The following is a 22484-nucleotide window of genomic DNA, read 5'->3' on the forward strand; positions in this document are numbered from 1 at the left end:
AGATATAAGAACGTAGTTTGAAATTTTTGGAGATCATATTGATGACAATCAGTTTATAGCAGTTGAGAGGAGCACGTTACGCAGAAGGCCATCATAGTCAACAAAGTTAGCATTTTTGGGTGGTATCATATATAATATATTCATACAATAGGGGCCGTAAGAAGTCATTAAAACGGTTGACGTCCAGCCAGCTAGACGCACTTTCTGAAATTTTGATGCCGGTGCTCCATAACTAGCAGCCGTGCTGTAGACGGTGGCGACGTCCAGCATCGCCGACCCTAATACATTGCCCCTACTCAACCTCCATGAGCACATCGCTCATGATATGGAGAACATACGAGAACTTGCGTACGCTCCACTTCCCTGCGTCCTTGAGGAGACCCGCGTAGTCTAACAGAATGCGCCGTGCAGACTGGTACCCGCCCTGGAAGGGCACACCGCGGAAATAGACCGTTCCACCGTTTCGGATGAAATTGACTGCTGGATCGTCCGAAGGCGTGAACGTTTGCGTACCGCGTGGCTCCATGAAACTGGTGAACCCTTCTGTCCCGACACGTTCCCAGTCGATGTCGTCCAGGAGCTCGATGGATGTTCCACCAACCTGGAGCTCGCTGGGGCTGGGGACCATAAAGATGTACAGACCTAGGACGAGCGCTGCAGAGAAGAGGGAAAAGACGGAGTGGAACATTGTGTGGTCCGATGCTTTTCGGTTGGTCATTGCTTTGTAGATGTGCGCGGCATGGAGACATGCTCGCCTGGCTGCAGGCGTTTGCGACCACGTCGCAATGTCATCTAATGCTTTCCTGGCGGGCCCTGCTCCTGCGCGACCGGCGGCTAGGTCGAAAATTTGGGTATCTGCTGTTAAAGTCATGCAGATGTTGTGCCACATAATGGCAGCATTGGGGTTTAGGCGCTCGAGGACTTCGCCATATTTGTCTGCTATTTGCAGCTGGAGCGACGGTAAGCATCTTGCGCGCCCGTCCATTGCGTACGTATGGCATGGCGCAAAGGGGTAGCTTGCTCTGTTTGATAAGAGGCGATGGTACGCTTCAGACAACCGGAGCTGGACCATGGCCAATACGCCGTGAATGCAAAAGTCGTCGACGGGATTTTCCAATGCGGGTATGGTGACGTTTTCCGAAGGTGCCATTACTGTTGGCATCAATAAACGCTTGCCGCTGCGGACTAACTGGATCCAACGCATTGAGCCATTTGCCCGAAAGAGGCCTTCATTGCACGGTAGAATTAGCTGAATCGAGTCGGGTACAGTAATTGGGCTGGTTGATAAGAATGAAGAGTACCACGAGTCCAATAGCAGGAGCCCAGTGATCAACCTAACTGGTCAGAGACTGATAGGTAAGTGGTAGGAGAAACGTACCGCTTGACAGTTTCCACCTTGCACCACGTCTTCCACCTGACATCAATATCCGGCACCGCCTCGAAGAGGGTTATGTCAAGTATTTGACCTTCAGTAGCTGCGAAGAGACCATGTCGTTGCGCAATCTTTCCTGTTAGATACGGGGTGACTAGGAACGAGACTGACATACCGAAATGAGGTTGACATAAAGCATCTGCGACTTCTCGAGATGTTCCTTTTCCTGATCTGATTAGCCAAGCACAATCTGACAGAAGACCAGGGTCGAGCTTACCCCGGTCATTGCCGCTAGATTAAGGAAGAGGAAAGCGGCTGCAAATGTGTTCATGGTTCCAAGTGTGTTCTCAACACCCACAGAGCATCTCGCTAAGTCCGCAGTGATTCTCTCGAGAACATACTACCAACGTTAGTAACAAGTAAGTCACGGCGATAACGTACTTACGGAGAAGTTCTTCATGACGAAAGTTGTCGTTCCCTTCGTCCCCAGCATGATCATGCCAATGAGACACATGACATGCAGCACTGGAAGACGAGTGTTTTTCGCGGAAAAAGTCGGGACGTGAACAAAAGGAACAAGCGGGTGGAAGTTGCGAAAGTACAAATCGAGCGCCATGTCCAGTATTTCGGCTGGAGGGAAGCTCTGGCGTCCCGGGAATGTCGATGATGTGGGTGATAGTGCACTATTTGGCGAAGGTAACTGACTGTTGTGTAGGTTTCCGAAGGCCGCTTGTAACTGGTGACGGCATTCCTCATCGAGGCCGTATCGCGACCCCGGAAGCAGCCCTGATGGACTGCTAAAAGACTGCGATGAAGGGAAAGAGAAGATATTGTCAACGTCACTGATGGCTATATCCCGCCAGAGGGTGTTCATGAGCCTCCCGGTGGTGTTCGAAGGGGCCACCCAGTACCGTTGGACTCTTGCGAAGCGTTCGTTCGGAATATCACCGGTCTGCTTGTTCTTGAGCTCATTAAGCTGGGGTTGGGCCTGCTGTTCCGGAGTGATCGCAACATTATCTCCCATGAGGCTGAAGCTCGGCTCTCCTAGCATGTCAAGCGACCCGTGATGCGAACCCGTGTCACCGCGTGGTTCCAACCAAAACTGCAGCATGTCGTTTGGCATAGCATCAAACATCGGCGTTCGGTAGGTCTGTTGGTCTGACGAGGGAGCAGCGACAGGTTGAGGCGGCGGGGGAGCGGGCATCTCGTTCCATCCAAAATAAGTCTGCTGTTCCTCGACCATCATGGAGCCGACGTCCGGCTCGGTTCGGCCATGGTGAGCGGAGATATCGGCGAGAAAGTCCAACGACGAAGACTGGGCCTGCGGAAGGCTGGAGAGCGAGATATCGCGCGGCGCAACAGGGAGACCGTGAGAGGGATGAGTATCGCCGTCCATCGGAAGGAAGCGGGAGGAGTCGATTGGAGCGGGCGTTGGCTGAGGAGGATTGGAGGGCTGGGAGGCTGACGGAGCGCGCGGTTTATTTTGCGCTTGGTTCGCGTTCGCTGCTGTACCATTTGCACTGTGTCCTTTGGCATGGCGACTCAACACATCACTACATAATCAGCATCGGAGTTTGTGTATCTCGAAGCTTACCCACCTGCGGGAGAATCGTTTATGGCAGACGCTGCACTCGTACGGCTTTTCTTTGGTGTCTGGAACATGTCAGTGGAGATCTCATAGACAGGACTGCAAGACTAACGCGACCGTTCATGACGCTTGAAATGCTCGGTCTTTTTAAAGCGACGGTCACAGATGTTGCACTTTCTGATAACCATGATGACCCGCGGAGGCGAGGAGAATAGTGTGGATTGACTTAGGAGCCTGGATGCATATCGCTGCGCATGCGATCAAGAATCATTAGGCGACAGCGAATCTCCGGGTTGGCGGGTGGTTGAAAGACTTGGATGGTGCAAAACGTTGAAGAGGAAGCCGGCCGGGGTCACGGTGAGGGGAAAGCCGCGGCCACCCGTAATTAATCATCGTACAGGACCGGTAAAGTACGGGGTGCGCCAGTGGCTTGGCTGAGATCCGGGGTTTCGTACCGTATTCCGGGGAGGACTTGGGCCAATCGGACACGGCCGTATTACTTCAGGGACTTGAGTCGCGCCTTTGAAGTAAAATGCAATCTGCCCGGCAAATCCGAGCATACACCGGTATACATGCAAGCCTGTCCAGCTCAACATTACAGCTTGCTAATTATTATTAAGAACCGAAGAGGGAAAAGCTGCTGATCATCGAAGGCTCGGAAAGTGGAGTCGCGGCAATTGCCAACTGCCGGCCTAACCTTTATCAACCACGATCTACTCTAGAGCTGATGCCCTTTACTTCTCATGAACCTGTACAATGAGAGAATGTTGATATGGAAGACATCCAGTTCGAACTAGGAGCTGCTTTTGTCAGCCCTATATTTGATCCACTTGCGGCTGGGGACCCCGGCGACAGCTTACCCTCTCCGCAAGAAGTACTGGAGGTGCTTTCTATCTTGGAGAAAGCTGGAATTACGTTCTGTGTCATTCAGATAACAGCACTCATATACTTTGGTGCGCCCCGGGTGACCAGTGTAAGCTCTATCACTTCAACAACGATGATTACAAGTGGCGTCATCTGACATTTAGTCCAGGGCCGAGTTCTATGTATTCTAAATATGGATTTCGATGGTGCAGTCGCGGCCTTTGAATCTCGTGAAGATCTGTTGAAACCCTGTGGCCCTCTATCTCTCAAGTCGCCCTCTTTAATGAACCACAAGTATCCCCGCTTCAAGCAAAAGGGCAGGATCAGTTTCCGGCAAGTTGTTCCCGAGAGTTACGCGCACCTTGAATGTAAACCGGAAAACCTCGTGTGGAGTCTTGGTATGTATTCTCTTATTTTGCCAATCAATGAAAGTGACGCTCTGTCTAACTAATTTATAGGTGGAATTCCCTAACCTAAGCTTGATATTTTCATGCAGCGCGCAATCGATATCAAGGAGCTTCAGGAACTGGTCGATGGAATGGATCTCTCCGAAGAATGGGGGGAAGAGAATCTTGTATTGGACGGCACAACTGACACAAAGTTGTTACAGGATTACAATGAAGCATTCTGTGCCGACTTCCGTGAGAGAGGCAAGGACGAATCACTTGTTTTTATCGATCCAACACCTACTTCCAGGCGCTAAATCTGGCAGAGCTTTGTGCGGAACAAGCAAAGACGATTGGGCTGGAAATACCCCCCCAGAGAAATATGCAACAAGATATCAAAAGCATGGATCAAGGGACCCGCGAACTCGGAACAGACCGGGGCTTTAATGGCGCGTATAGGGCACCGGGGTTCGCAGAAGAAACAAGGACGGATGGCTAGTCCTAAGACATAAGACGAGATCGACCCTAAATCATCCTGGTCATAATCCAGAATATGCGCCTACTAACAACCAGCAATGATGGAGAAGCCACATTTCGAATCACTTACAAAGATCCAGATTCGCTATATACGGCATGCATACAAAGCTGGATTGACAGCTATGAGCCTCAACTTCTAGCCGCCTATTCGGGCTTGGGAGTACCGGCTAATTCGGCCAACCGCTCATCATCATACCAAGCGTCCAGTCTCTTCTTTCTTTCCTGCTTTTCTTTTTTGACCGCGGCCAATATCCCCCTGATGTTCGGATACGAAGAGAACTTATCAGGCAGCGCATCCCAAACCCGCGGATCCGTGCCCTGGCTCTTGAAAACACCGCACCCAGAAACCGCATACTCCGTGAACAGGAAGCTCCGGCTACTCTCGACCATGATAGTCATCTGGTCTTCCAGAATCCTCCTCGGCTCATTGACCTGCACTCGGTTCTCCCACACATACTCTCTACTAAAGTTCCCGTGCGGCGTATGAGCAACTTCAACGCTTCCACCCCCAGGCAGGAAGTCCTCAGAGCGGCCTAGGCCATTTCCATACAAGGATGCCAGGAACTCCGTCGCAGCGTTGCGGTGGAAGTAAGGGAGCCGGAAGGTATTCGAGGCTACGTCCCAGCGGGGCCCGAACCAGAGGAAGTCGGCGAGGGGGGTGTGAGGGTCACGAGAGGCGGCCGTCAGAACGCAGTTTATGGATGGGTCGGTGTGGTCGATCGAGGTGGCGTTTTGGGAGGAGAATTTTGTTAGGTCGTACTGTCCATCATCAGATAACGTTAACTTCTGACAAGGGGTGGTGGGTAAGTGGGAAAAGCACCTTGTAAGGAACGACATTCCCATGCCACGCAACCACATCGAACGGGCTGTGGTCTTGCATGATGACGTTCAGGCTTCCATTCGCCTTATTGACGATAGTCCAACTCTCATGCAGAGTATCGAGGTCGTCAATATGCGCAACGGGATGCAAGAAATCCCGTGGATTAGCCAGGCCATGACCACCCAATGGTCCAAGGTCGGGTAGATCCCACCTAGACCCCCAAATTTCGACGATATACCCCCTGCCCCTACCCACATCACCCTCGCTAGAATACCCTTCCTGCTCCGCCTCCTTCCCCAGTCTAACAGCAAACCTCACCCCCCTCGGTACAACACAGATCTCTCCCGGCTGAACAAACAGCATGCCCAATTCCGTCTGAATATCCAAGCTTCCAAGCTGCGGCACAATCAAAAAGTCCCCGTCCGTATTGCAGAACGCCCTATGGTCCATATCCGCGTTCACCATGAACACGTAGAGGGCAATCCCCTCACGCAGATTCGGATCTCCACTTCCACCAAGCGTATGCAGGCCATCGACGAAGTCAACTTTACCGTCTTTCTTCTCGTCGGGAAGCGGGAAGGGCGCCCATTCGCCTTGCGAGGGAAGTATATGCAGCCGTGGATTCAGGGTCAACAGGCCATTCTCGATATCTGATTTATGTTCAATGTCCGTCGTATACCCATCTGCCGTACCACGCACATTAGCATTCCATTGCACCTCCACTTCCATTTAACTCCGCCTCCCCAAAGTCCCACAGTAAAGAAAAGAATAAACGCACCATGCGCAGAAGCCGGCCTCACCCGATAAAGATACGTGCTTGCATTCTCCCTCCTCGGCGCCGTAAACGCCGAGTACGTGATCCCCTCGGTATACAGTCCAAACCGCGGCTCTTGCGGGTTATTCTGCCCCGCGGGCAGTGTACCGGGTATCACCTCGGACTGGTGTCTGTTGCCGAAGCCCGGGGTGTAGGTGTAGGGGTCGTTGGGGCGCGTTGGACTGCGGGTTTGTGTGTCGGTGTAGTGGAAGATGTGGCGGAAGTCTGTGAGGGGATGACGCGGGATTAGAGGGGGTGGGAATGTCATTTTGGTGGTTAACAGGTTGTGGTGTTGAGAATGGGATAGGTTTGTGACTGAGTTGTTGTGGGATAGTCAGTGGCGTCTTGAGGTTGGTCGTCCGGTGTTCAGGGGAGTAGATATAGACATGAGATGCAATGGTATGACCATGGCCCCTCTACATAATGTAGAATATGGAGTATGGAGTGCATGTGGTACCTGAGGATGGATGTATGGTTGTGGAGCAGAGCTGCTCCAGATGGGGAGTCTCCTGCTCTAGCCCACATGAGCTTAATCCTGCATGGTAGATTGCGGGGACAGTTCATGAAGCCCAGCTCCATGTGGGTTAATCTCAGGATCTCATGATTTCCATGAGGGTTGGCCCCTGAATTTGCGGGGCTAGGGCTATGTGGAGAGCTATATCAGAATCTGGGGTTGTTAGGGCGTAGATGTTTCGTAGTATAGGAACATTGTGGGACAGTGAACACCCTGCACCTTAATACCCTATTAGGTACTCTGCCTATATACACCTATACCAGGGCATCCCATGGTAGTACCCCAATCTAATCAACCGCCAAAACATCATCCACCATCCTCCCACAAGCCCCCAAATAATTAACCGGATCACACAACTCCCTCACCCTCTCAGCCCCCATCTTCCCCATAACCTCCTCATTCTGCATCAACTCCTCCTCAAGGCTTCCCCCCCTCTCAATCGCCGCCCGACAAGCCTCATAGACAATATCATGCGCCCTCTGCCTCCCCACAAACGGCGCGAGCCCCATCATCACCGCCTCCCCCACAATCAGGCCCTTTGTAGAATGCAGATTGCGCAACATAGCCCTCTCATGCACAACAAGCCCACCCAGCGCGAACTTCGTTTGCTCGAGCGCCCCCACGGCAAGAACGAAACTCTCGGGGATGGCTATCCACTCGAGATGCCAGGGTCCACTGGCGCGCTCGAAGTCCGCGACCATGCCGTCCAGCACGAGGGAGGCGTTTGAGCGGAGGCGCTTCGAGGCTGCGAGGATTACTTCTGAGGAGATGGGGTTGCGCTTCTGCGGCATTGTGCTTGAGGCGCCGCGGTGCGGGACGAAGGGCTCGGAGACTTCGCCGAGTTCGTTGGAGGACATGATGATTACGTCGAGTGCGAGCTTCCCCATTGACCCGCCTAGAAGCGCAAGGAAGTTTGTGATTTCTGCGACGCCGTCGCGCGCAACGTGCCATGTTATCGGCGGGTTCGTGAGGCCTAGTTCGTCGGCTAGTGCCTTGCGGACGCGGAGGCCGTCGTCGCCGGAGCCCAGCGAGGCAAGGGATCCTGCAGCACCGCCGAACTGTACAAGCAGCGTGCGCTCGCGGAGTTGCTTTAGGCGCTGGGCATGCCGTTGGAAACCCGACAGCCACACGGCGCATTTATACCCGAATGTCACGGGGAGCGCATGCTGGAGATGCGTGCGTCCGGCCATGGGCGCGTCTCTATATTGAACAGATAGTCCACGTAGAACAGCAATAACGTCGTCTAGCAGTTTCTCCACAATATCAAGTCCCTGCTTCATTTGCAGCACGGACGCAAGATCCATGATATCCTGCGTTGTCGCGCCCCAGTGCACGTATTTCCCTGCGTCTTCGCCGCACATGGCGGAGAGTTGCCGGACGAGCGGGAGGATCGGGTATCCCACTATCTCGGTTTCCTTGCGGAGACGCTCCATGTCTAGGGACGAGGGGAGTGCTTGCTTTGTGACGAGGGCGCCGATGTGCGAGGGAATGACGTTGCATTTTGATTGGGCGCGGGCGAGAGCCGCTTCGGCTTCGATGCAGCGCGTTATGTAGGCGTCGTCGTCGAAGACCTACCTCTGTTAGTTGATGTTGTTGCTTGTTTGGATGGATATTGGAGGTAGGTATACCTTGCGGATTTCTTCTGTGCCGAAGAGGGTACGAAAAATGGTGGAGTCAATGGCACTGACGGAGCCGATGGTTCGCTTGGGGATGACGATTGGGGTGATGCGGAGGGGTGTACGGGGGAGGCGGGAGAGCTGTTTGAGAAGGGACATGGTGGTTTTGGTTAAGGGATGTAGTCAAGAGTGAGCTGTTGATTTGACGTCGCGATTGAAATACGGCCTGAGAGAGTCTGGGGCCCCACTGTTTACGCGTGGGGCTTGGATACCTAGGTAGCTTCATCCCCGCACGACGCTACATCTGATGATGGCATGTCATGAGATTGGTATACTTTCTGGGTGTCCTGATCACTGAGAGACCATGCTCATCAACGAGACTCACAAGGGAGATATCTCAACAGAATCAACACAAATAGCCCCCTCAGTAACTACCAATCCAGCACCCCCTCCAGGATACTGATTATCTGAAGCCGTTAGCTCCACCCCATTTATCCTCCCGAGGATAGTATCTCCCTGAGCCTCCAGCACAAAATCATACTCTCCATCGAGTGCCCACTCAAAAGGCACCGAAGCAAGCGTGATCCTACCCTCGTCCTTCGCCTTGACGAGCGCCATACGACGCCCACCGGAATTGGTGTTGGTGAGTAGCAACGCGTAATACCGGTTCAGTCCTTGCACACGAAGTGCCACGCCCACCGGCGCACCGAGGTTGACCTTTAGTTTAGGCACAGAAACCCGGTAGTCCGTCCACTCTTTTGTGCCGTACATGGCGATGCCTTCACCCGTGTCCTGGCATAGGATGAACGAGTGGGAGTCCATGTCGGTATGGAGCTTGCTCACGCCGTTGATCCAGGAGCGATACCATGCTTGGCCACGGACGAGACTTGGAGATGAGGGCCGGCGGAAGACCAGGCGTGGTGCGCCGTCCCAGCGCAGACTATCTAGCCAAATGGTTCCAACGAGAGGGCTCTCAGTCGTCGGCTGAATGTACAGCCCGACTCTATGGATTGGTCGGCCATCGGTCACATCCGGGATAGTCCATGTGAGCGATTGCAGTGTTCTGGAGAGAACGGTTGCGGGCGACCCATCGAGGATCCGGGTGCTGTCGCTCTCGCCGAATACTTGCAGTCGCAGTCCGATTCTGGCTGCACCGAGTGGGATGGTGCTTCGGAACTTGGCGCAGACTGTTTGGCCGGGGTAGAGGAGGGGCGAGCCAACGAACTCGTACATGGTCATCTCTAACTCCTCAGACGAGCCAAAAACGGGGGTCGATATTTCAACTGGAGTGGTTAAGGCGTGGAGGTGGATTGCCAGGCCAGAGTTTCCGTCTTTCCCAAATAGTTGCTTCACCATGACCTTGTCACTTTCTGGAGCCATGACTTCGAAGCCTTGTACACTCCCAGGTAGTGTAAAGTGAAACTGAGCACCATCTTTCGGCGGTGGAAGACGGACATGTCCAGCCAGTTGCCGGCCGATGTTGGCGATGTCGATGGCTATCCTGGCGGCATTATTGACAGAATAACCTACCTCAGCCGTAGAGAGCAGCGCACGATCAGCTAGCGGCCCTCTCCAATCATACTTTCCATCAAAAGCCGCCAGGCCAAGCATGATAGCCACTAAACAGCCCACATTACCCGCGTTGCAGTCTGTATCCCAGCCGCACGTATTGACAATATGCATCGCTTCATCAAAGTCATGGCCGGCGTAGATCACAGTCATTATCATAATCGCATGGTTGGGGATGACATGGCAGACGCCGTGGAATTTGTCGTATCCATAGACTCTCTCGATGCGCTCCCTTGTCTTGAGCCAGTTGCCGTCCACTTTACACCACTCGCGCACCTCGCGAACAACGCGGGCTACCAACAAACTCTCCGGTATTACCGATAGCCCGATATCGAGGAGGTAATTGATATCCTTCGACAAGAAAGCTTCGGCCTCCATGGCGGCCCACAGTTGAGCAGCATACACGGACTCTCCATCGTGGCTAACAGAACCAGCAGCCCGCGCCATCTTTGCCGCTTGCACTGGTGCCCCCGGTGACACAAGAGCCCAGCCATCAATGAATATCTGCGCACCGATCTGTTCAGACACGGTCTTGCCGTTTGTCAGACTAGATCCGCTCCGCGGCGCAGGGAGGCCGCTTTTGAGGTTCAGGAATGCAGTATGTTCCGTTGACACGCCCCGTCCTCCCCACCAAAAGATAGTCCTGTTTTCAATCACCGTGTTAAGCCATGTCTTTCCGATCTCTTCGGAGGTGATATCGTCGGAGATGTCGTGTTCTTCGAGCGCCCGAATGAACTGGAAGGTTCCGGAGACATCGTCGTCCGTTACAACGAGCCGCTCGTTGAATTTGTCGTTGACGTAGTAGTGTATGTGGCCCAGCTCCGCGAGGATGTGTTGGTATGTCCAGCCTTCGAAGGGGCGGCCCATGTAGACGCCTACTAGTTTTCCTAGGACGCCGGCGTAGACCCGTTCCAGGTAATCTGCTGGGAGGGGTCGGGGTGCTTGAAGTGTAGAAGTCATCGTTCATCAACTTCTCGATTCGTCTAGGGTACTGAGGAAGCCACAGAGAGTTGCACAATGCAACTCCGTTGTTTGCGGGGGTTTTCTTCGAAGGTGGTACAAATGACGGTGGCCCCATCAGGCACCGGTCTTTTCTCATTGACCTTGAGCCAGGAGACTTCGGCTGAGAGGGGTCTCCCAGGCATCAGCCCAAGAGATAGAGGCAAGTATCTACGTAGATAGTATCTTGGGAAATGAATCATCAATACATATTTCCTCGTTAACCCATCTTCTAGTATACCCACGGAGATCCGGAGATAAGCGCATGGGGCAGCTCGACCCCACACTTGACTTCCAAGCTTCCCCGCACGATCACCAGCCCCAGTAAACTCCTACACCTGATATTGACTTTCATCATTTTTATCGTTACCTACCTCTTCTCCTCCATACATACATACACAGCGACCATGTTCCGCAACGCCCTAAAAAAGACACCCCAAGACATCGTCCTCCTCTCCGCCGTGCGCTCCCCCATAACGCGCGCCTTCAAAGGCGGTTTCCGAGACAGCTACCCAGAAGACATCCTAATCCCCGTGCTGCAAGGCTCCCTCCAACGCGCAAATATTTCCCCCGACAGCATAAACGACGTGCTGATCGGCAACGTTCTCGCAGAACTCGGTTTTGCGAAAACAGGACGCACAGCACTAAATGCCGCGGGATTTGATCCGCGCAAGACAACGTTCCACACGGTTAATCGGCAGTGCAGTAGCAGCTTACAGGCGATAACGCATATTGCGCATGCGATTGCGGTGGGTCAGATCGAGGTGGGCATTGCGGGGGGCGTGGAGAGCATGAGTCGGAATTATAACCCCAGCCGGGGGATTCCGAGGGATGTGAGTCCGTTTTTGAGTGGTTGTGGGGTTAAGGATGCGACGGATTGTCTGTTGCCGATGTTGGTGACGAGTGAGAATGTTGCACAACGGTATGGGGTTAGTCGGGCGGAGCAGGATGCGTTTGCGGCGGAGAGTCAGAGGAAGGCCGTGCTTGCGCAGGAGGAGGAAAGGTTTAGGGAGATTGTGCCGGTTAATGCGACGAGGGTGGATTCTGAGACGGGGGAGGAGGCGTTTGAGGTTGTGGAGAGGGATGATGGGGTGAGAAAGGGCGTTACGGTTGAGAAGTTGGCGGCGTTGAGGCCGGTTCTTGAGGGGGGTGCTTCTACTGCTGGGAATTCGTACGTTCACCTGACCACCATATTTGATTATGTTGGATGCTGACTGTACTCAGGTCTCAAATATCCGACGGTGCATCCATCACAATTCTGGCCAGCCGGGCTTGGGCTGAAGCCAACGGGTACAAGCCTATCGCTCGCTTCGCAGGAACGCAAGTTGCAGGTTGTGCTCCAGATGAAATGGGCGTCGGGCCTATCGACGCAATCAGGAAGCTGTACAAGTACACTGGTATCTCGCAGAGCGATGTAGATATCTTTGAGCTGAACGAAGCCTTTGCGAGCCAGAGTATCCACTGTATCAGGGAGCTGGGCATTGACATGGCCAAGGTGAACCCGAACGGAGGAGCCATTGCGCTGGGACACCCGATTGGCGCGACAGGAGCGAGACAGACAGCTACCCTACTTGCGGAGCTAGAGAGGAGTGATAAGGAGGTTGGCATTGTGAGTATGTGTGCCAGTACGGGAATGGGTGTTGCAAGCTTGTTTGTAAGGGAATAAGCGTCCTACCTTGATTTTGGACGGTACCATGTAGTTGAGAGATTGTATATAATCGTTGTATATGGAAGCATTATTTCGTTCTATAGCACTAAGTCGTAGCGAAATACATCAAATCGGAGCGGAGAGGCACTTGATACGAGAAAACTTTACGCCAGCATAGCCTCGATCAACCCGAAGTGGTCAGGCATAGTCTGCACACTAACGATCTTCAAACCAGCTTTTGCCAAAAGCTGCGCCCATTGTTCTCTTGTCCTCTCAAGTGCCCCAAGGGTGGCCATCATGATCATATCCTGCCACGCAGTGACCTTGTCAGCTCCGGTTTCAGGAACGACTCTGTCCAGAATCCAGAGCTTCGAGTATCCCGGCGTGAAGCTTTGCGCGGTATTCTTCAAGATCTCAACCGCCTGGTCATCAGCCCAGTTGTGCAGCACCGTCTTGAAACTGTACACACGTGCTCCCTTTATAGGCTGCGGGTTGAAGAAGTCATGCTTGACGTAGGTAAAGCTTTCATCGCGCATGTCGGCCGGAACATCATCGATAACAGCAGGCCGGTCTTCGACGACCAGTTGTCCGTTGCTCAATGTGTAAGGGAACGACTGCAGCTCTTTCTTGACATGCGCCAGGTCCTGTCCGTATCCGCCGCCGATGTCGACGTACAACGGAGCGGTAGGGTTAATGGTCACGCCATCTTCGAATATGAGTTTCGCAGCGTTGAACTGGGTCGGCCAGGGCGCGCCAGAGGTCCGCGGGATCGTCATGAACATGTCAAAGTCACGCTCATGCTCGGGATGCAAGGTGTTCCATTCAAAGTGTTCAAGCTTTGTTTGGAAGCTATACTGGAAAAGGCCATCTTTGCCACCGGTTGGGTTGACATAGTTGGTTTCTTTGAGGAATTTTGGGAGGTTGTGGGTGCTTGTGCAGAGAACGTGGCTGGTTTATGACTTAGTATATTCTGATTCATGGGCTGAATGAAAGATAAAGGGGAGTGTACGTACCAGTAACGGAGGCCCGCTGCAAAGGAGGGGTGCGCGAGGACATTTGAGGCAGCCGTTCCGATGTAGCTCTCCGGGCCTGTCTCGGCGATGTAGCCCCAAGCTACTGCAACTCGCATGAGGCGGACTACAGAATATCGGTTAGTCTAACACCTGAGTAGGCCAGAGTATTGGAGAAACTTACCAACCAGGTCATGGTCAGCACCAGTCTGCTGTGCAATTTGGGCTGCGGTCAACGGTCCGTGGGTGAGCCTCTGGAAGACTCCCAGGTTCTCAAGAGCCACTAGCGAAGGATACATCGTGATCTATTTGGACATGATTAGACCAGTATGCGTACGGTGTTGAATCAGTACTCACACTGGAAATCAGATTCCCAGCCACCTGCAGAGGGCTCTGGAGAGCATCGACAACGGATTGGCATTGCCGAACGATCTCATCGTGGGACTTTGCATCAGAAGCATCAAGGGATGCTAACTGAGATAGGGCAGTCTTTGCTGTGGATACTGCGTGGTCTGACATGGTGGATTTGTAATGGGTAGAGAACGGGAATCGAAGTAGACAATCCAGAAGCAGAAGTCTAATGAAGCTACCCCAGGTAAGCCCTCCAGGGGCTATTTATAAGATGCCCCGGACAAACTCAATGGCAACACCTGCGCCATGTAGATGAGCATCCGGTTGTAAGGTATATTTTGCGATCTGCTCTGGCTGGCTGCAACTCAGCGGTTAAGCGATGCCTGTCATTTGATTGATTGGTGGTTGTATGAGCTGCGCATCCTGCACAATGTTGTTTGTTTTTTGTATCCTCCAGAGCAGGGATGATGACAGATAGATAGCCGTCTTAAATACTCTCGGTGACCTGAGCACCCCAACGTCGTCGATGAGGATATCTCAGCATCGTTTTGTGGTCTAGAGAGCACTTATCCTCCGCTGGATTGTCAGCGAAGTCCATGTCGGAAGAGCCTGCAAATATATCAGGGCTTGCTGATCGACGAAAAGCATTGTGAAAACCTGGTTATGACCTTATAGGTGCCTCTCCGACCTCTTTACAATTCCTTTATCCGCCCAAGTCTCCAGATTCTGACAGGTATCAAGACCATTATGCCTGCACCACGCCATGTCTACGAGAGGAGTGGATCCTCGGCGACCTGACGCGCATTGACGGAGCAGCTATACTCCGCCTATGGTGAAGAGCAAAAATGAAGCATGAAGTACGACATCAGATAAACTCCGCATGCTCCGGAGTCGACGCTAGACCAGGGTCGGTTAGGAAGATGGAGAGGAGCCGAGGAGAGATTTACTACCATACGTTGACGGGTGGCGCCCCCAAAATTAGGGTGTCTAAATAGTGAATTTGATTTACTTTCTTTAACTACCACCACCATCTTTAACCACTATTTAAAGGCGTTTTAAACGCATTCCTGGGGACCCTGACCCTACTAACCCTAACATTTTATCTTAAATCCCTGATTAACTCTAAAGACTCTCGCCCCTAATACGCTAAAAGCCTTGCAAAAGTGGCCTGTCCTTTTAACCATAACCTTTGGTGTGTTTTGGTGCGACTTGGCGACATTTTGGGGGGCCGACCCCGTCAACCTAGTCAACCGACCCGTCAACGTAGTAGCTCTCAGCCGAGGACCCCAGCCGTGGGGCTTGACACCTGACAGTCGAGGCATCAAGATGAGTCAGTACCGAGTCAGCACCGCTGCGTTGCCGACAGCTCTCCCGGCCATCCGAATCCGATGCGGGCTGGCTCTTTGCCGGATAACTGCAACTGCCGGGTGAATGCAACTCCCCGATCCGATATGGAGCACCCCGTCTTCCTCTTATTTCTCCAATTGCCTCGCCCTCGAGTCTTTTCTCTTCCTCTCCTCTCTCCCCAGAGTTGATCTCCATAATGGCACGACCCGTCCCCGCGGTTGTGCGCCCGTTCGCCGTCTGGCGGCGGCAATTCTCCGCCTCATGCTCCCGACCCGCTGTCGACAAGCGATGCAATTCAGCCGCCGAAGCCGTCAAGGACATGAAGGGCCCGGCTACGATCCTCGTTGGAGGTTTCGGTTTCTCCGGTGTCCCCAACACCCTGATCAACGCCGTGCGCGACCGCCCCGACATCAAGGATTTGACCGTCGTTTCGAACAATGCTGGTATGCCCGGTGCCGGTCTCGGCCAGCTGCTCGAGTCTGGCCAGATTAGCAAGATGATCGCTTCGTTTATTGGTGAAAACAAGGTCTTCGAGAAGATGTACCTCAGTGGAGACCTCTCTTTGGAATTGACCCCCCAGGGCACCATCGCTGAAAAATGCGCTGCCGGTGCCGCTGGTGTCCCTGCTTTCTACACCCCTGCTGCTTATGGAACTATCGGTAGGCACCCCAATCAATTGTCATAAGATAGGGATACTAATACTACTTTGTAATAGTACAAACTGGTGAACTCCCCGTGCGCTACAACAAGGACGGAACGGTCGCGGAATACTCCAAGCCCAAGGAGACCCGCGAGTTCAACGGCAAATCTTACATCATGGAAGAAGCGATTTTCGGTGACTACGCTCTGATCAAGGCCGACAAGGCCGACAAGCTCGGCAACTGTCAATTCCGCAAGGCTCAGAACAACTTCAACGAGGCCATGGCCAAGAATGCCAAGTACACTATCGTCGAGGCTGATGAGATCGTCGAGGTCGGCGAGCTCCGCCCCGAAGAGATCCACGTTCAGGCTATCTACGTCAACAAGGTTATCAAGAGCACGGAAAAGAAGCAAATTGAGAAGCTCACCTTCGCCAAGGACCCTAGCGAGATGCTCCAGGCTGGTAAGTCCACACAAACTATAGATCTGCAAGTTGGTAAGCTAACTGTTCAGGCTCTGGTGAAGCTACCGCCCGTCGCGAGCGTATCGTCAAGCGTGCCGCTAAAGAGTTTGAGGACGGCATGTACGTCAACCTCGGTATCGGAATGCCCCTGATCGCCCCCTCCTACCTCCCCGAAGGTGTCGAAGTCTTCCTGCAGGCTGAGAACGGTATCCTCGGTCTTGGTGGCTACCCCAAGCCCGGCGAGGAGGACCCCGACCTTATCAACCCCGGAAAGGAGACCGTCACCCTGAGCAAGGGTGCTTCCCTGTTTGGATCCCACGAGAGTTTCGGCATGATCCGCGCTGGCCGCATTGACATGACCATGCTTGGTGCTCTGCAAGTCAGCCAGTACGGTGACCTCGCCAACTTCATGCTCCCCGGTAAGGTCAAGGGTGTTGGCGGTGCCATGGACCTGGTCGCCAACCCCGAGAAGACCAAGGTTATTGTCACCATGGAGCACACCGACAAGAAGGGCAACCCCAAGATCCTGTCTCAGTGCTCTTTCCCTCTGACTGGACCCCGCTGTGTGTCCAAGATCATCACCGACCTTGCTGTCTTTGAGGTCAGCACCACCGAGGGTCTCACCCTTGTTGAGCACGCCGAGGGCGTATCTGTGGACGAGATCCGCAGCAAGACCGAGGCCCCCTTCAAGGTTGCCGCTGACCTGAAGCCTATGCTGTAATGATACCTTACGTTTTTGAATAGTGTATATAAAATTTCTTTACCCTTTCAGCTGAACGCTTCCAAGAATTTTTCTCCGCATAGTATCCCCGTAGAGCATGGTAAATGTGGGGTCGAAATGAACCCACGTGGGGCTTCCCCCAATTTCTCCATTTTCATTAGAGCTTCAACTTAATTTCTACAAGTCAACACAGAATCCAGTCCAGGCGCAATGCTATTATCCCACAGAACCCTCCGTCTCTTCAGACCCAATGGTGTCTCAATACGTAGCCTGGCAACAGCTAGCAAGACCGGTAAACCCAAGAGCAAAAAATTGCCCCTTGCCGGGCTAAAGGTGCTCGATCTGAGTCGGGTTTTAGCAGGGGTACGTCTGTCCACTACCCAAACCTCGAACAGCATGCTAACGGTTCGATAGCCATACTGCACCCAGATCCTAGGTGACCTTGGGTGAGTTCCTAGCTTTCATAACCCGGCATTCTTCCGAACGAACTGACGAACCTAGCGCAGACGTAATCAAAGTCGAGCACCCCGTCCGCGGCGATGACACACGCGCCTGGGGTCCGCCCTACGCACCCTACATCGACGGCCGAGGAGGAAAGGGCGAGAGCGCGTATTACCTCTCTGTACCTCTCCCACCCAACCACCTGGCCCCATCCAAGAACAAGAACAATACTAACGAAACGCCCAAGGTAAACCGCAACAAACGCTCCCTAGCCCTCTCCTTCACCACTTCCCACGGCCAGAGCATCCTCCACAAACTCGCCCTTGAAGCCGACATCCTCGTCGAAAACTACCTCCCCAACAGCCTCCAAAAGTACAACCTCGACTACGCCACGCTCTCCTCAATAAATCCGTCGTTAATCTACACATCCATAACAGGATACGGCCAGACAGGGCCCTACAGCAACAGACCCGGCTTCGACGTCATGGTCGAAGCGGAGTTCGGACTAGCGCATTTGACGGGGAGTAAAGGCGGGCCGCCGGTGAAGGTTGGTGTGGCGGTTACGGATCTCACGACGGGATTGTATGCCGTGCAGAGTATTCTTGCCGCGCTGTGGCAGCGCGCGCAGAGTAGGGAGGATGGGGCGAGTGGGAAGGGGGAAGGCCAGCATTTGGATGTTTGCCTGAGTGATTGTCAGGTTGCGACGCTGGCGAATATGGGGCAGGGCCCGCTGGTTTCGGGGGAGAGGGATAGTGGGAGGTGGGGGACTGCGCATCGTATGTCTATTTGTCCTTCTCTTCTCACCTCTTGAGGTGCCTTGGGTGTTGGGAAGAGAAGTGTCGATCAACTCGGAATTATGGTTATGATCGCTAACTAAGGTTGTTCCGTACAGCATCCGTCGTCCCCTACCAATCCTTCGCCACAGCCGACGGAGATATCTTCGTCGGCGGCGCAAACGACAAGCTCTTTGGGATCCTCTGCGTGCGTCTCAACAAACCTGAGTGGGCGAGCGACGCGCGTTTCCTCACGAACTCAGACCGCGTTGTTAACCGGTCTATTCTCGAGAACCTGATTGAGACGGAGACGAAAAAGGTATCGACAAGCGAATGGCAAAAGAGATTCGAGGGCTCGGGGCTGCCGTTTGCTGTTGTTAATGATGTGCTTGGGACTATGGGGCATGAGCATGGTACTTATATCCTCTTCTTCATCGTGCACCGATGACGATATTCTAACTGGGCGGTGTTTACAGTTCAAGCACGCGGCATGGTCCAAACAATAGCGCACCCGGCCTGCGGGCCCCTCAAGGTGATCTCCCCACCGGTGAAGTACTCGAATGCAGAGCCGAGCATTCGGCGTGCGCCACCGTTGCTGGGGGAGCATACGGATGAGATCCTAGCAGAGCTTGGGCTTCTTGGAGAAGAGATTGGCGAGTTGAGGAGCAAGGGGGTTATTGCTTAGATTCTGATTTTGGGCAAGATCTTTTGCGGGGCATCTACTTGGTTTGTATATTGTTTGGGGATGGTACATACAGTATATATAGACCACGTACATAAAGGTAGATGCATGAGATGAGTTTCCACCTGTTCATGGTTAACAGGGCTCTCGCCCAGTGTCTATTTCTCCATGGCCAACTTTGAGCGTTTGCGCAGTGGTAACACTTAGGAAGACAAGATCGCTTCCGCGGCCTGTATAAAACAGCACCAGTCAGCATTAACAGCCAAAGAAGCATAGATAAACAGGGAGAAAACAGACGAAACTCGACTGACCTTCTCAGCCAGCGCATAAACCGAGCTCTGGATATGCGTGGCCAGTAGCATTGGAAAGACACTCGCATCCACAACCCTCAGACCATGCACTCCATGAACCCTAAAGTCCGTATCGACAACGCCGCCAAGTTCAATCTTCCCCACCGAACAAGTTCCAGACAGATGGAAAAGAGAGTCCACTGAGCTACGGATATACGCCTCCAAATCCGCGTCAGAGGTAATGTTGCCGCCGGGTACGAGTTCAATAGGGTTGAACGCCGCTAAAGAGGGTGTTTGCGCCAAAGTCCGCGCGTACTTGATTGCTTTGACTAGGATAGCGACGTCGACAGGGTTGCGCAGGTATGCTGGGTCTGCGAAAGGTGGCGTGAAGGGGTCTGACGATGCGAGACGTACGCTGCCGCGCGAGAAGGGGTGCTGCAGACCTAGAATGATGGTTCCATCTGACCAGATGGTTTCGAGCTGGGCTTCATTTTCAGCAGCGATACCGGTGGTGATAAGGTCATGCTGAAAGGCGTAGCCGCGTGCTAAGGTGGTTGGGGTATCCGGGTCGAGATACAGTGTGGCATTTTGAAATTGGGCAAGCTGGTGGATAGCGTTCGTTCTTGATGTGAAGTTTGCCGTTGGGAGGAAGGCAAGGAAGTCTCCCGTTGCGTCGGCATAGGGGCCCGTCTTGTTGGCGTTGTATAGAGCTAAGGATTCGGTTGCAAATGTGCTGTTTGTGGTGAGGTTTGTGGGGGTTAAAGGGAAGTCGACTAATAGTATCGGTCAATATAGATACTCGGATGACTAGGATGTGACTTACATGAGAATACCACGGGAACGTAGAGACGGTCTTGAAAGTTGCGACCGACACCTGGAATGCTAGCGATGGTAAAGATGTTGTGTCTAGCGAGAAGTGACGGGTCACCAATTCCAGATAACTGAAGGATTTGAGGAGTGTTGATAGCTCCGGCAGCAAGAACTACTTCCTTGCGAACATGGACATGACTTCGGTGTGCATTTGGAGATGTCGCGAACTGGACACCACTTAGTCACTCTTCTCTTCATTGAAACAATTAGGGCTGGTGTACTTACCTCGACTCCTGTGATACCTACTCCATGCCAAATCTCTCTACTGGTGAGCTTTGTTACTCTCTGACCAGTGACCAAATGGAGATTTGGCCTTTCGGATGCCGTGTCCCAATAAGCTCTACGGGCATCGCTCCGAGTAGCAGTGACCGGGTCCTGGTTATGCGTAACAAAAAATCCACCAAGCGCATTGCCACTTGCCCCGTCATGAGGGACACGAACCCCAAGGTGAGTAGCCGCACTGATAAAATACTTCGTCGAGGGCCATATCCAGGGAGCATAGGTAGATTGGACATTCCCTGTTGTCCCATGGACTGATGGGTCGAACGTGATGTTCCACTCGTCGACGATGTCGCTAGTCGAGGGAATAAACTTCTCACTCTACGTAGGGAGCAATTAGCAATTGACCGGATTATCTTGGAGCTCATGCATACCTTTTTGATGAACGGCAACAGATCTGTCCAGCCCCAACTGGGATTTTCCAGAATCTCCCACCGGCCATAATCAGCCTTGGACCCGCGGTCAAAGGTCATACGATTCAGCAGACTCGAGCCGCCAACTGCTTTACCCGGCGGAATGGCAACACTGCGATTTCCAGCTCCGGGTTTTTCACATAGGTTAAGTTCCAGTCGTATGTCGACCTGATGCCGGTCCCAGCCAACCCGGGGACTAGGATGTAATCCTCATCTTGATCGCTGTGACTGTTAGTAAGCCATTCGTAAAGATAAGCTGGGTAGAAGTGACCATACAACCCACCTGCCTCGATGACGAGAACACTGAGGCTTCCATTTTCCGACAGCCGGTTTGCTACGGTGAGGCCTGAGACCCCAGCGCCGACGATCACGTAGTCGTAAGCAGGTAGCAGCCCGGACTCGCTATTCAGAGCTCGACTTGGTGAGATGAAGCTGAGCCCTAGAGCGAGACTCGTAATACTAGTTGTTCGTATATGTCGCATGGCAGTAATGCTAGTTGCAAATGTTTCTCTCGTTGTCCACTGGTTACGAAGGAATATCAGGGGTATCAGCTGGGCTGACGAGCAAGGGGGATGGGGTCGGGGAGGAGTCATGGCCAAGCGAGCACCGACAGGGGTGGCCGCTTCGGGGATTTTTAACAACGATGATCCCACCAATAGATATCGCAGGGCAAAGAAGCTAGTAGTTCATGCATATCGTCTAGGCCCTGTATGCAAACACCTAAAGCATGGCCTGCGTTTTGTAACTGCGCATTGCGTGAACCAAAGCCTAGCAGGTCCGCAATTTGTCAAGCAGCTTGGCGAACGATTCAGGCTCAGGCATGATGCTGGTACTGTGGTAACTGGCGGAGTATCTGCGCAACACCCTCATGATTCCTCTGCGTAGCACAATTATACGCGAGCTGAAGGTACTCAAGAGGCATATCCGCACATCTTTCAAGCAGTAAACGGACAATATGCTCATGGCCCCCGGATGATGCCATCCACAGGGCAACGCCATAGTGGCCCCTGCATGAATGTACATCAGGACCTACTGTGACCAGCGTCTGCGCCATGTCCAGACGGCCATCATACGCCGCTCGCTCCAGAGCCATGCCACAAATTTTTGGATTGGCGTATGCCCCAGCATCCAACAGCAATCTTACTATCTGTGGACGGGAATGGTAGAGTGCTTTCTGCAAGGGACTGTCGGTCGCCCCGTCATGGATGTTTGGGTTGGCTCCTCTGTCAAGAAGCTTTTTTAGCATTTCTTCATCTCCGCTTTCCGATACAATCTGAAGAGGGGTACCGAGTGGCCCATTGTGGGCGTTGGGATCGGTGCCCTTGTCTAGTAGTCGATGAGCCACTGTACGAAGCCCTTTAGCCAATGCCATGTTCAGAGCGCTGCCATACTTGTCGCACGATATATCCAGATTCGCACCGTTATCGATCAAAAGCAGCACTATCTGCTCATGTGCTCGAGACAACGCTTCCAGGAGA

At 53.1% G+C, this 22484-nt stretch overlaps 9 protein-coding genes across 9 annotated transcripts; 3 read left to right on the plus strand and 6 right to left on the minus strand.

Moving 5' to 3' along the window:
• Window positions 1–91: 91 nt before the first annotated feature.
• BDW74DRAFT_7510 (FTFMHR domain-containing protein) lies at window positions 92–3259 on the minus strand. The gene is made up of 7 exons (XM_073733625.1): window positions 3073–3259; window positions 2971–3025; window positions 1818–2925; window positions 1650–1772; window positions 1548–1598; window positions 1379–1503; window positions 92–1334 (listed from the first exon to the last, which is right to left on the minus strand). The coding sequence occupies exons 1-7, from the start codon at window positions 3146–3148 to the stop codon at window positions 293–295; spliced, it is 2580 nt and encodes an 859-aa protein (XP_073590037.1). The 5' UTR covers window positions 3149–3259; the 3' UTR covers window positions 92–292.
• Window positions 3260–3732: 473 nt separating this feature from the next.
• BDW74DRAFT_172778 (uncharacterized protein) lies at window positions 3733–4296 on the plus strand (the record flags this gene model as incomplete). The annotated part of the gene is made up of 3 exons (XM_073727645.1): window positions 3733–3933; window positions 3994–4222; window positions 4283–4296. The coding sequence occupies 3 exons, from the start codon at window positions 3733–3735 to the stop codon at window positions 4294–4296; spliced, it is 444 nt and encodes a 147-aa protein (XP_073590038.1).
• Window positions 4297–4891: 595 nt separating this feature from the next.
• Window positions 4892–6649, minus strand: BDW74DRAFT_164850 (uncharacterized protein; the record flags this gene model as incomplete). Its single annotated transcript, XM_073726324.1, has 3 exons — window positions 4892–5506; window positions 5568–6250; window positions 6346–6649. 3 exons carry the CDS (start codon window positions 6647–6649, stop codon window positions 4892–4894), a joined length of 1602 nt encoding a protein of 533 aa, XP_073590039.1.
• A 533-nt stretch (window positions 6650–7182) lies between these two features.
• On the minus strand, window positions 7183–8704 carry BDW74DRAFT_184696 (class-II fumarase/aspartase family protein; the record flags this gene model as incomplete). Its single annotated transcript, XM_073730873.1, has 2 exons — window positions 8524–8704; window positions 7183–8466 (listed from the first exon to the last, which is right to left on the minus strand). The coding sequence occupies exons 1-2, from the start codon at window positions 8668–8670 to the stop codon at window positions 7183–7185; spliced, it is 1431 nt and encodes a 476-aa protein (XP_073590040.1). The 5' UTR covers window positions 8671–8704.
• A 188-nt stretch (window positions 8705–8892) lies between these two features.
• BDW74DRAFT_184698 (ADP-ribosylglycohydrolase family protein) lies at window positions 8893–11040 on the minus strand (the record flags this gene model as incomplete). The annotated part of the gene is made up of 1 exon (XM_073730874.1): window positions 8893–11040. The coding sequence occupies one exon, from the start codon at window positions 11038–11040 to the stop codon at window positions 8893–8895; it is 2148 nt and encodes a 715-aa protein (XP_073590041.1).
• A 408-nt stretch (window positions 11041–11448) lies between these two features.
• BDW74DRAFT_184699 (thiolase family protein) lies at window positions 11449–12745 on the plus strand (the record flags this gene model as incomplete). The annotated part of the gene is made up of 2 exons (XM_073730875.1): window positions 11449–12250; window positions 12304–12745. Exons 1-2 carry the CDS (start codon window positions 11487–11489, stop codon window positions 12743–12745), a joined length of 1206 nt encoding a protein of 401 aa, XP_073590042.1. The 5' UTR covers window positions 11449–11486.
• Window positions 12746–12891: 146 nt separating this feature from the next.
• Window positions 12892–14675, minus strand: BDW74DRAFT_184702 (uncharacterized protein; the record flags this gene model as incomplete). The annotated part of the gene is made up of 4 exons (XM_073730876.1): window positions 14095–14675; window positions 13922–14042; window positions 13741–13864; window positions 12892–13675 (listed from the first exon to the last, which is right to left on the minus strand). The coding sequence occupies exons 1-4, from the start codon at window positions 14254–14256 to the stop codon at window positions 12892–12894; spliced, it is 1191 nt and encodes a 396-aa protein (XP_073590043.1). The 5' UTR covers window positions 14257–14675.
• A 956-nt stretch (window positions 14676–15631) lies between these two features.
• On the plus strand, window positions 15632–19157 carry BDW74DRAFT_184704 (uncharacterized protein; the record flags this gene model as incomplete). Its single annotated transcript, XM_073730877.1, has 8 exons — window positions 15632–16094; window positions 16151–16537; window positions 16588–17254; window positions 17504–17625; window positions 17717–17880; window positions 17947–18475; window positions 18592–18885; window positions 18949–19157. 8 exons carry the CDS (start codon window positions 15632–15634, stop codon window positions 19155–19157), a joined length of 2835 nt encoding a protein of 944 aa, XP_073590044.1.
• Window positions 19091–21085, minus strand: BDW74DRAFT_142765 (GMC family oxidoreductase). Its single transcript, XM_073722776.1, has 5 exons — window positions 20968–21085; window positions 20540–20914; window positions 20268–20481; window positions 19466–20217; window positions 19091–19384 (listed from the first exon to the last, which is right to left on the minus strand). The coding sequence occupies exons 1-5, from the start codon at window positions 21064–21066 to the stop codon at window positions 19358–19360; spliced, it is 1467 nt and encodes a 488-aa protein (XP_073590045.1). The 5' UTR covers window positions 21067–21085; the 3' UTR covers window positions 19091–19357.
• Between the last annotated feature and the right edge of the window lie 1399 nt (window positions 21086–22484).

This window comes from Aspergillus multicolor (assembly GCF_047715735.1).
Source record: "Aspergillus multicolor strain CBS 133.54 unplaced genomic scaffold BDW74scaffold_1, whole genome shotgun sequence".
NCBI classification, from domain to species: Eukaryota; Fungi; Ascomycota; class Eurotiomycetes; order Eurotiales; family Aspergillaceae; genus Aspergillus; species Aspergillus multicolor.

Excerpts from the sequence above, each read along its gene's own strand:
- BDW74DRAFT_7510 (XM_073733625.1), bottom strand. The coding sequence starts at position 3,148 with ATGGTTATCAGAAAGTGCAACATCTGTGACCGTCGCTTTAAAAAGACC. Across the intron at positions 3,026-3,072 it reads CAAGCGTCATGAACGGTCGC|ACACCAAAGAAAAGCCGTAC; the intron begins GTTAGTCTTGCA and ends GACATGTTCCAG. Across the intron at positions 1,504-1,547 it reads TTTATGTCAACCTCATTTCG|ATTGCGCAACGACATGGTCT; the intron begins GTATGTCAGTCT and ends CTAACAGGAAAG.
- BDW74DRAFT_142765 (XM_073722776.1), bottom strand. The coding sequence starts at position 21,066 with ATGACCTTTGACCGCGGGTCCAAGGCTGATTATGGCCGGTGGGAGATT. Across the intron at positions 20,482-20,539 it reads TAGGTATCACAGGAGTCGAG|TTCGCGACATCTCCAAATGC; the intron begins GTAAGTACACCA and ends AGTGGTGTCCAG. Across the intron at positions 19,385-19,465 it reads TTTATGCGCTGGCTGAGAAG|GCCGCGGAAGCGATCTTGTC; the intron begins GTCAGTCGAGTT and ends TGTTTTATACAG.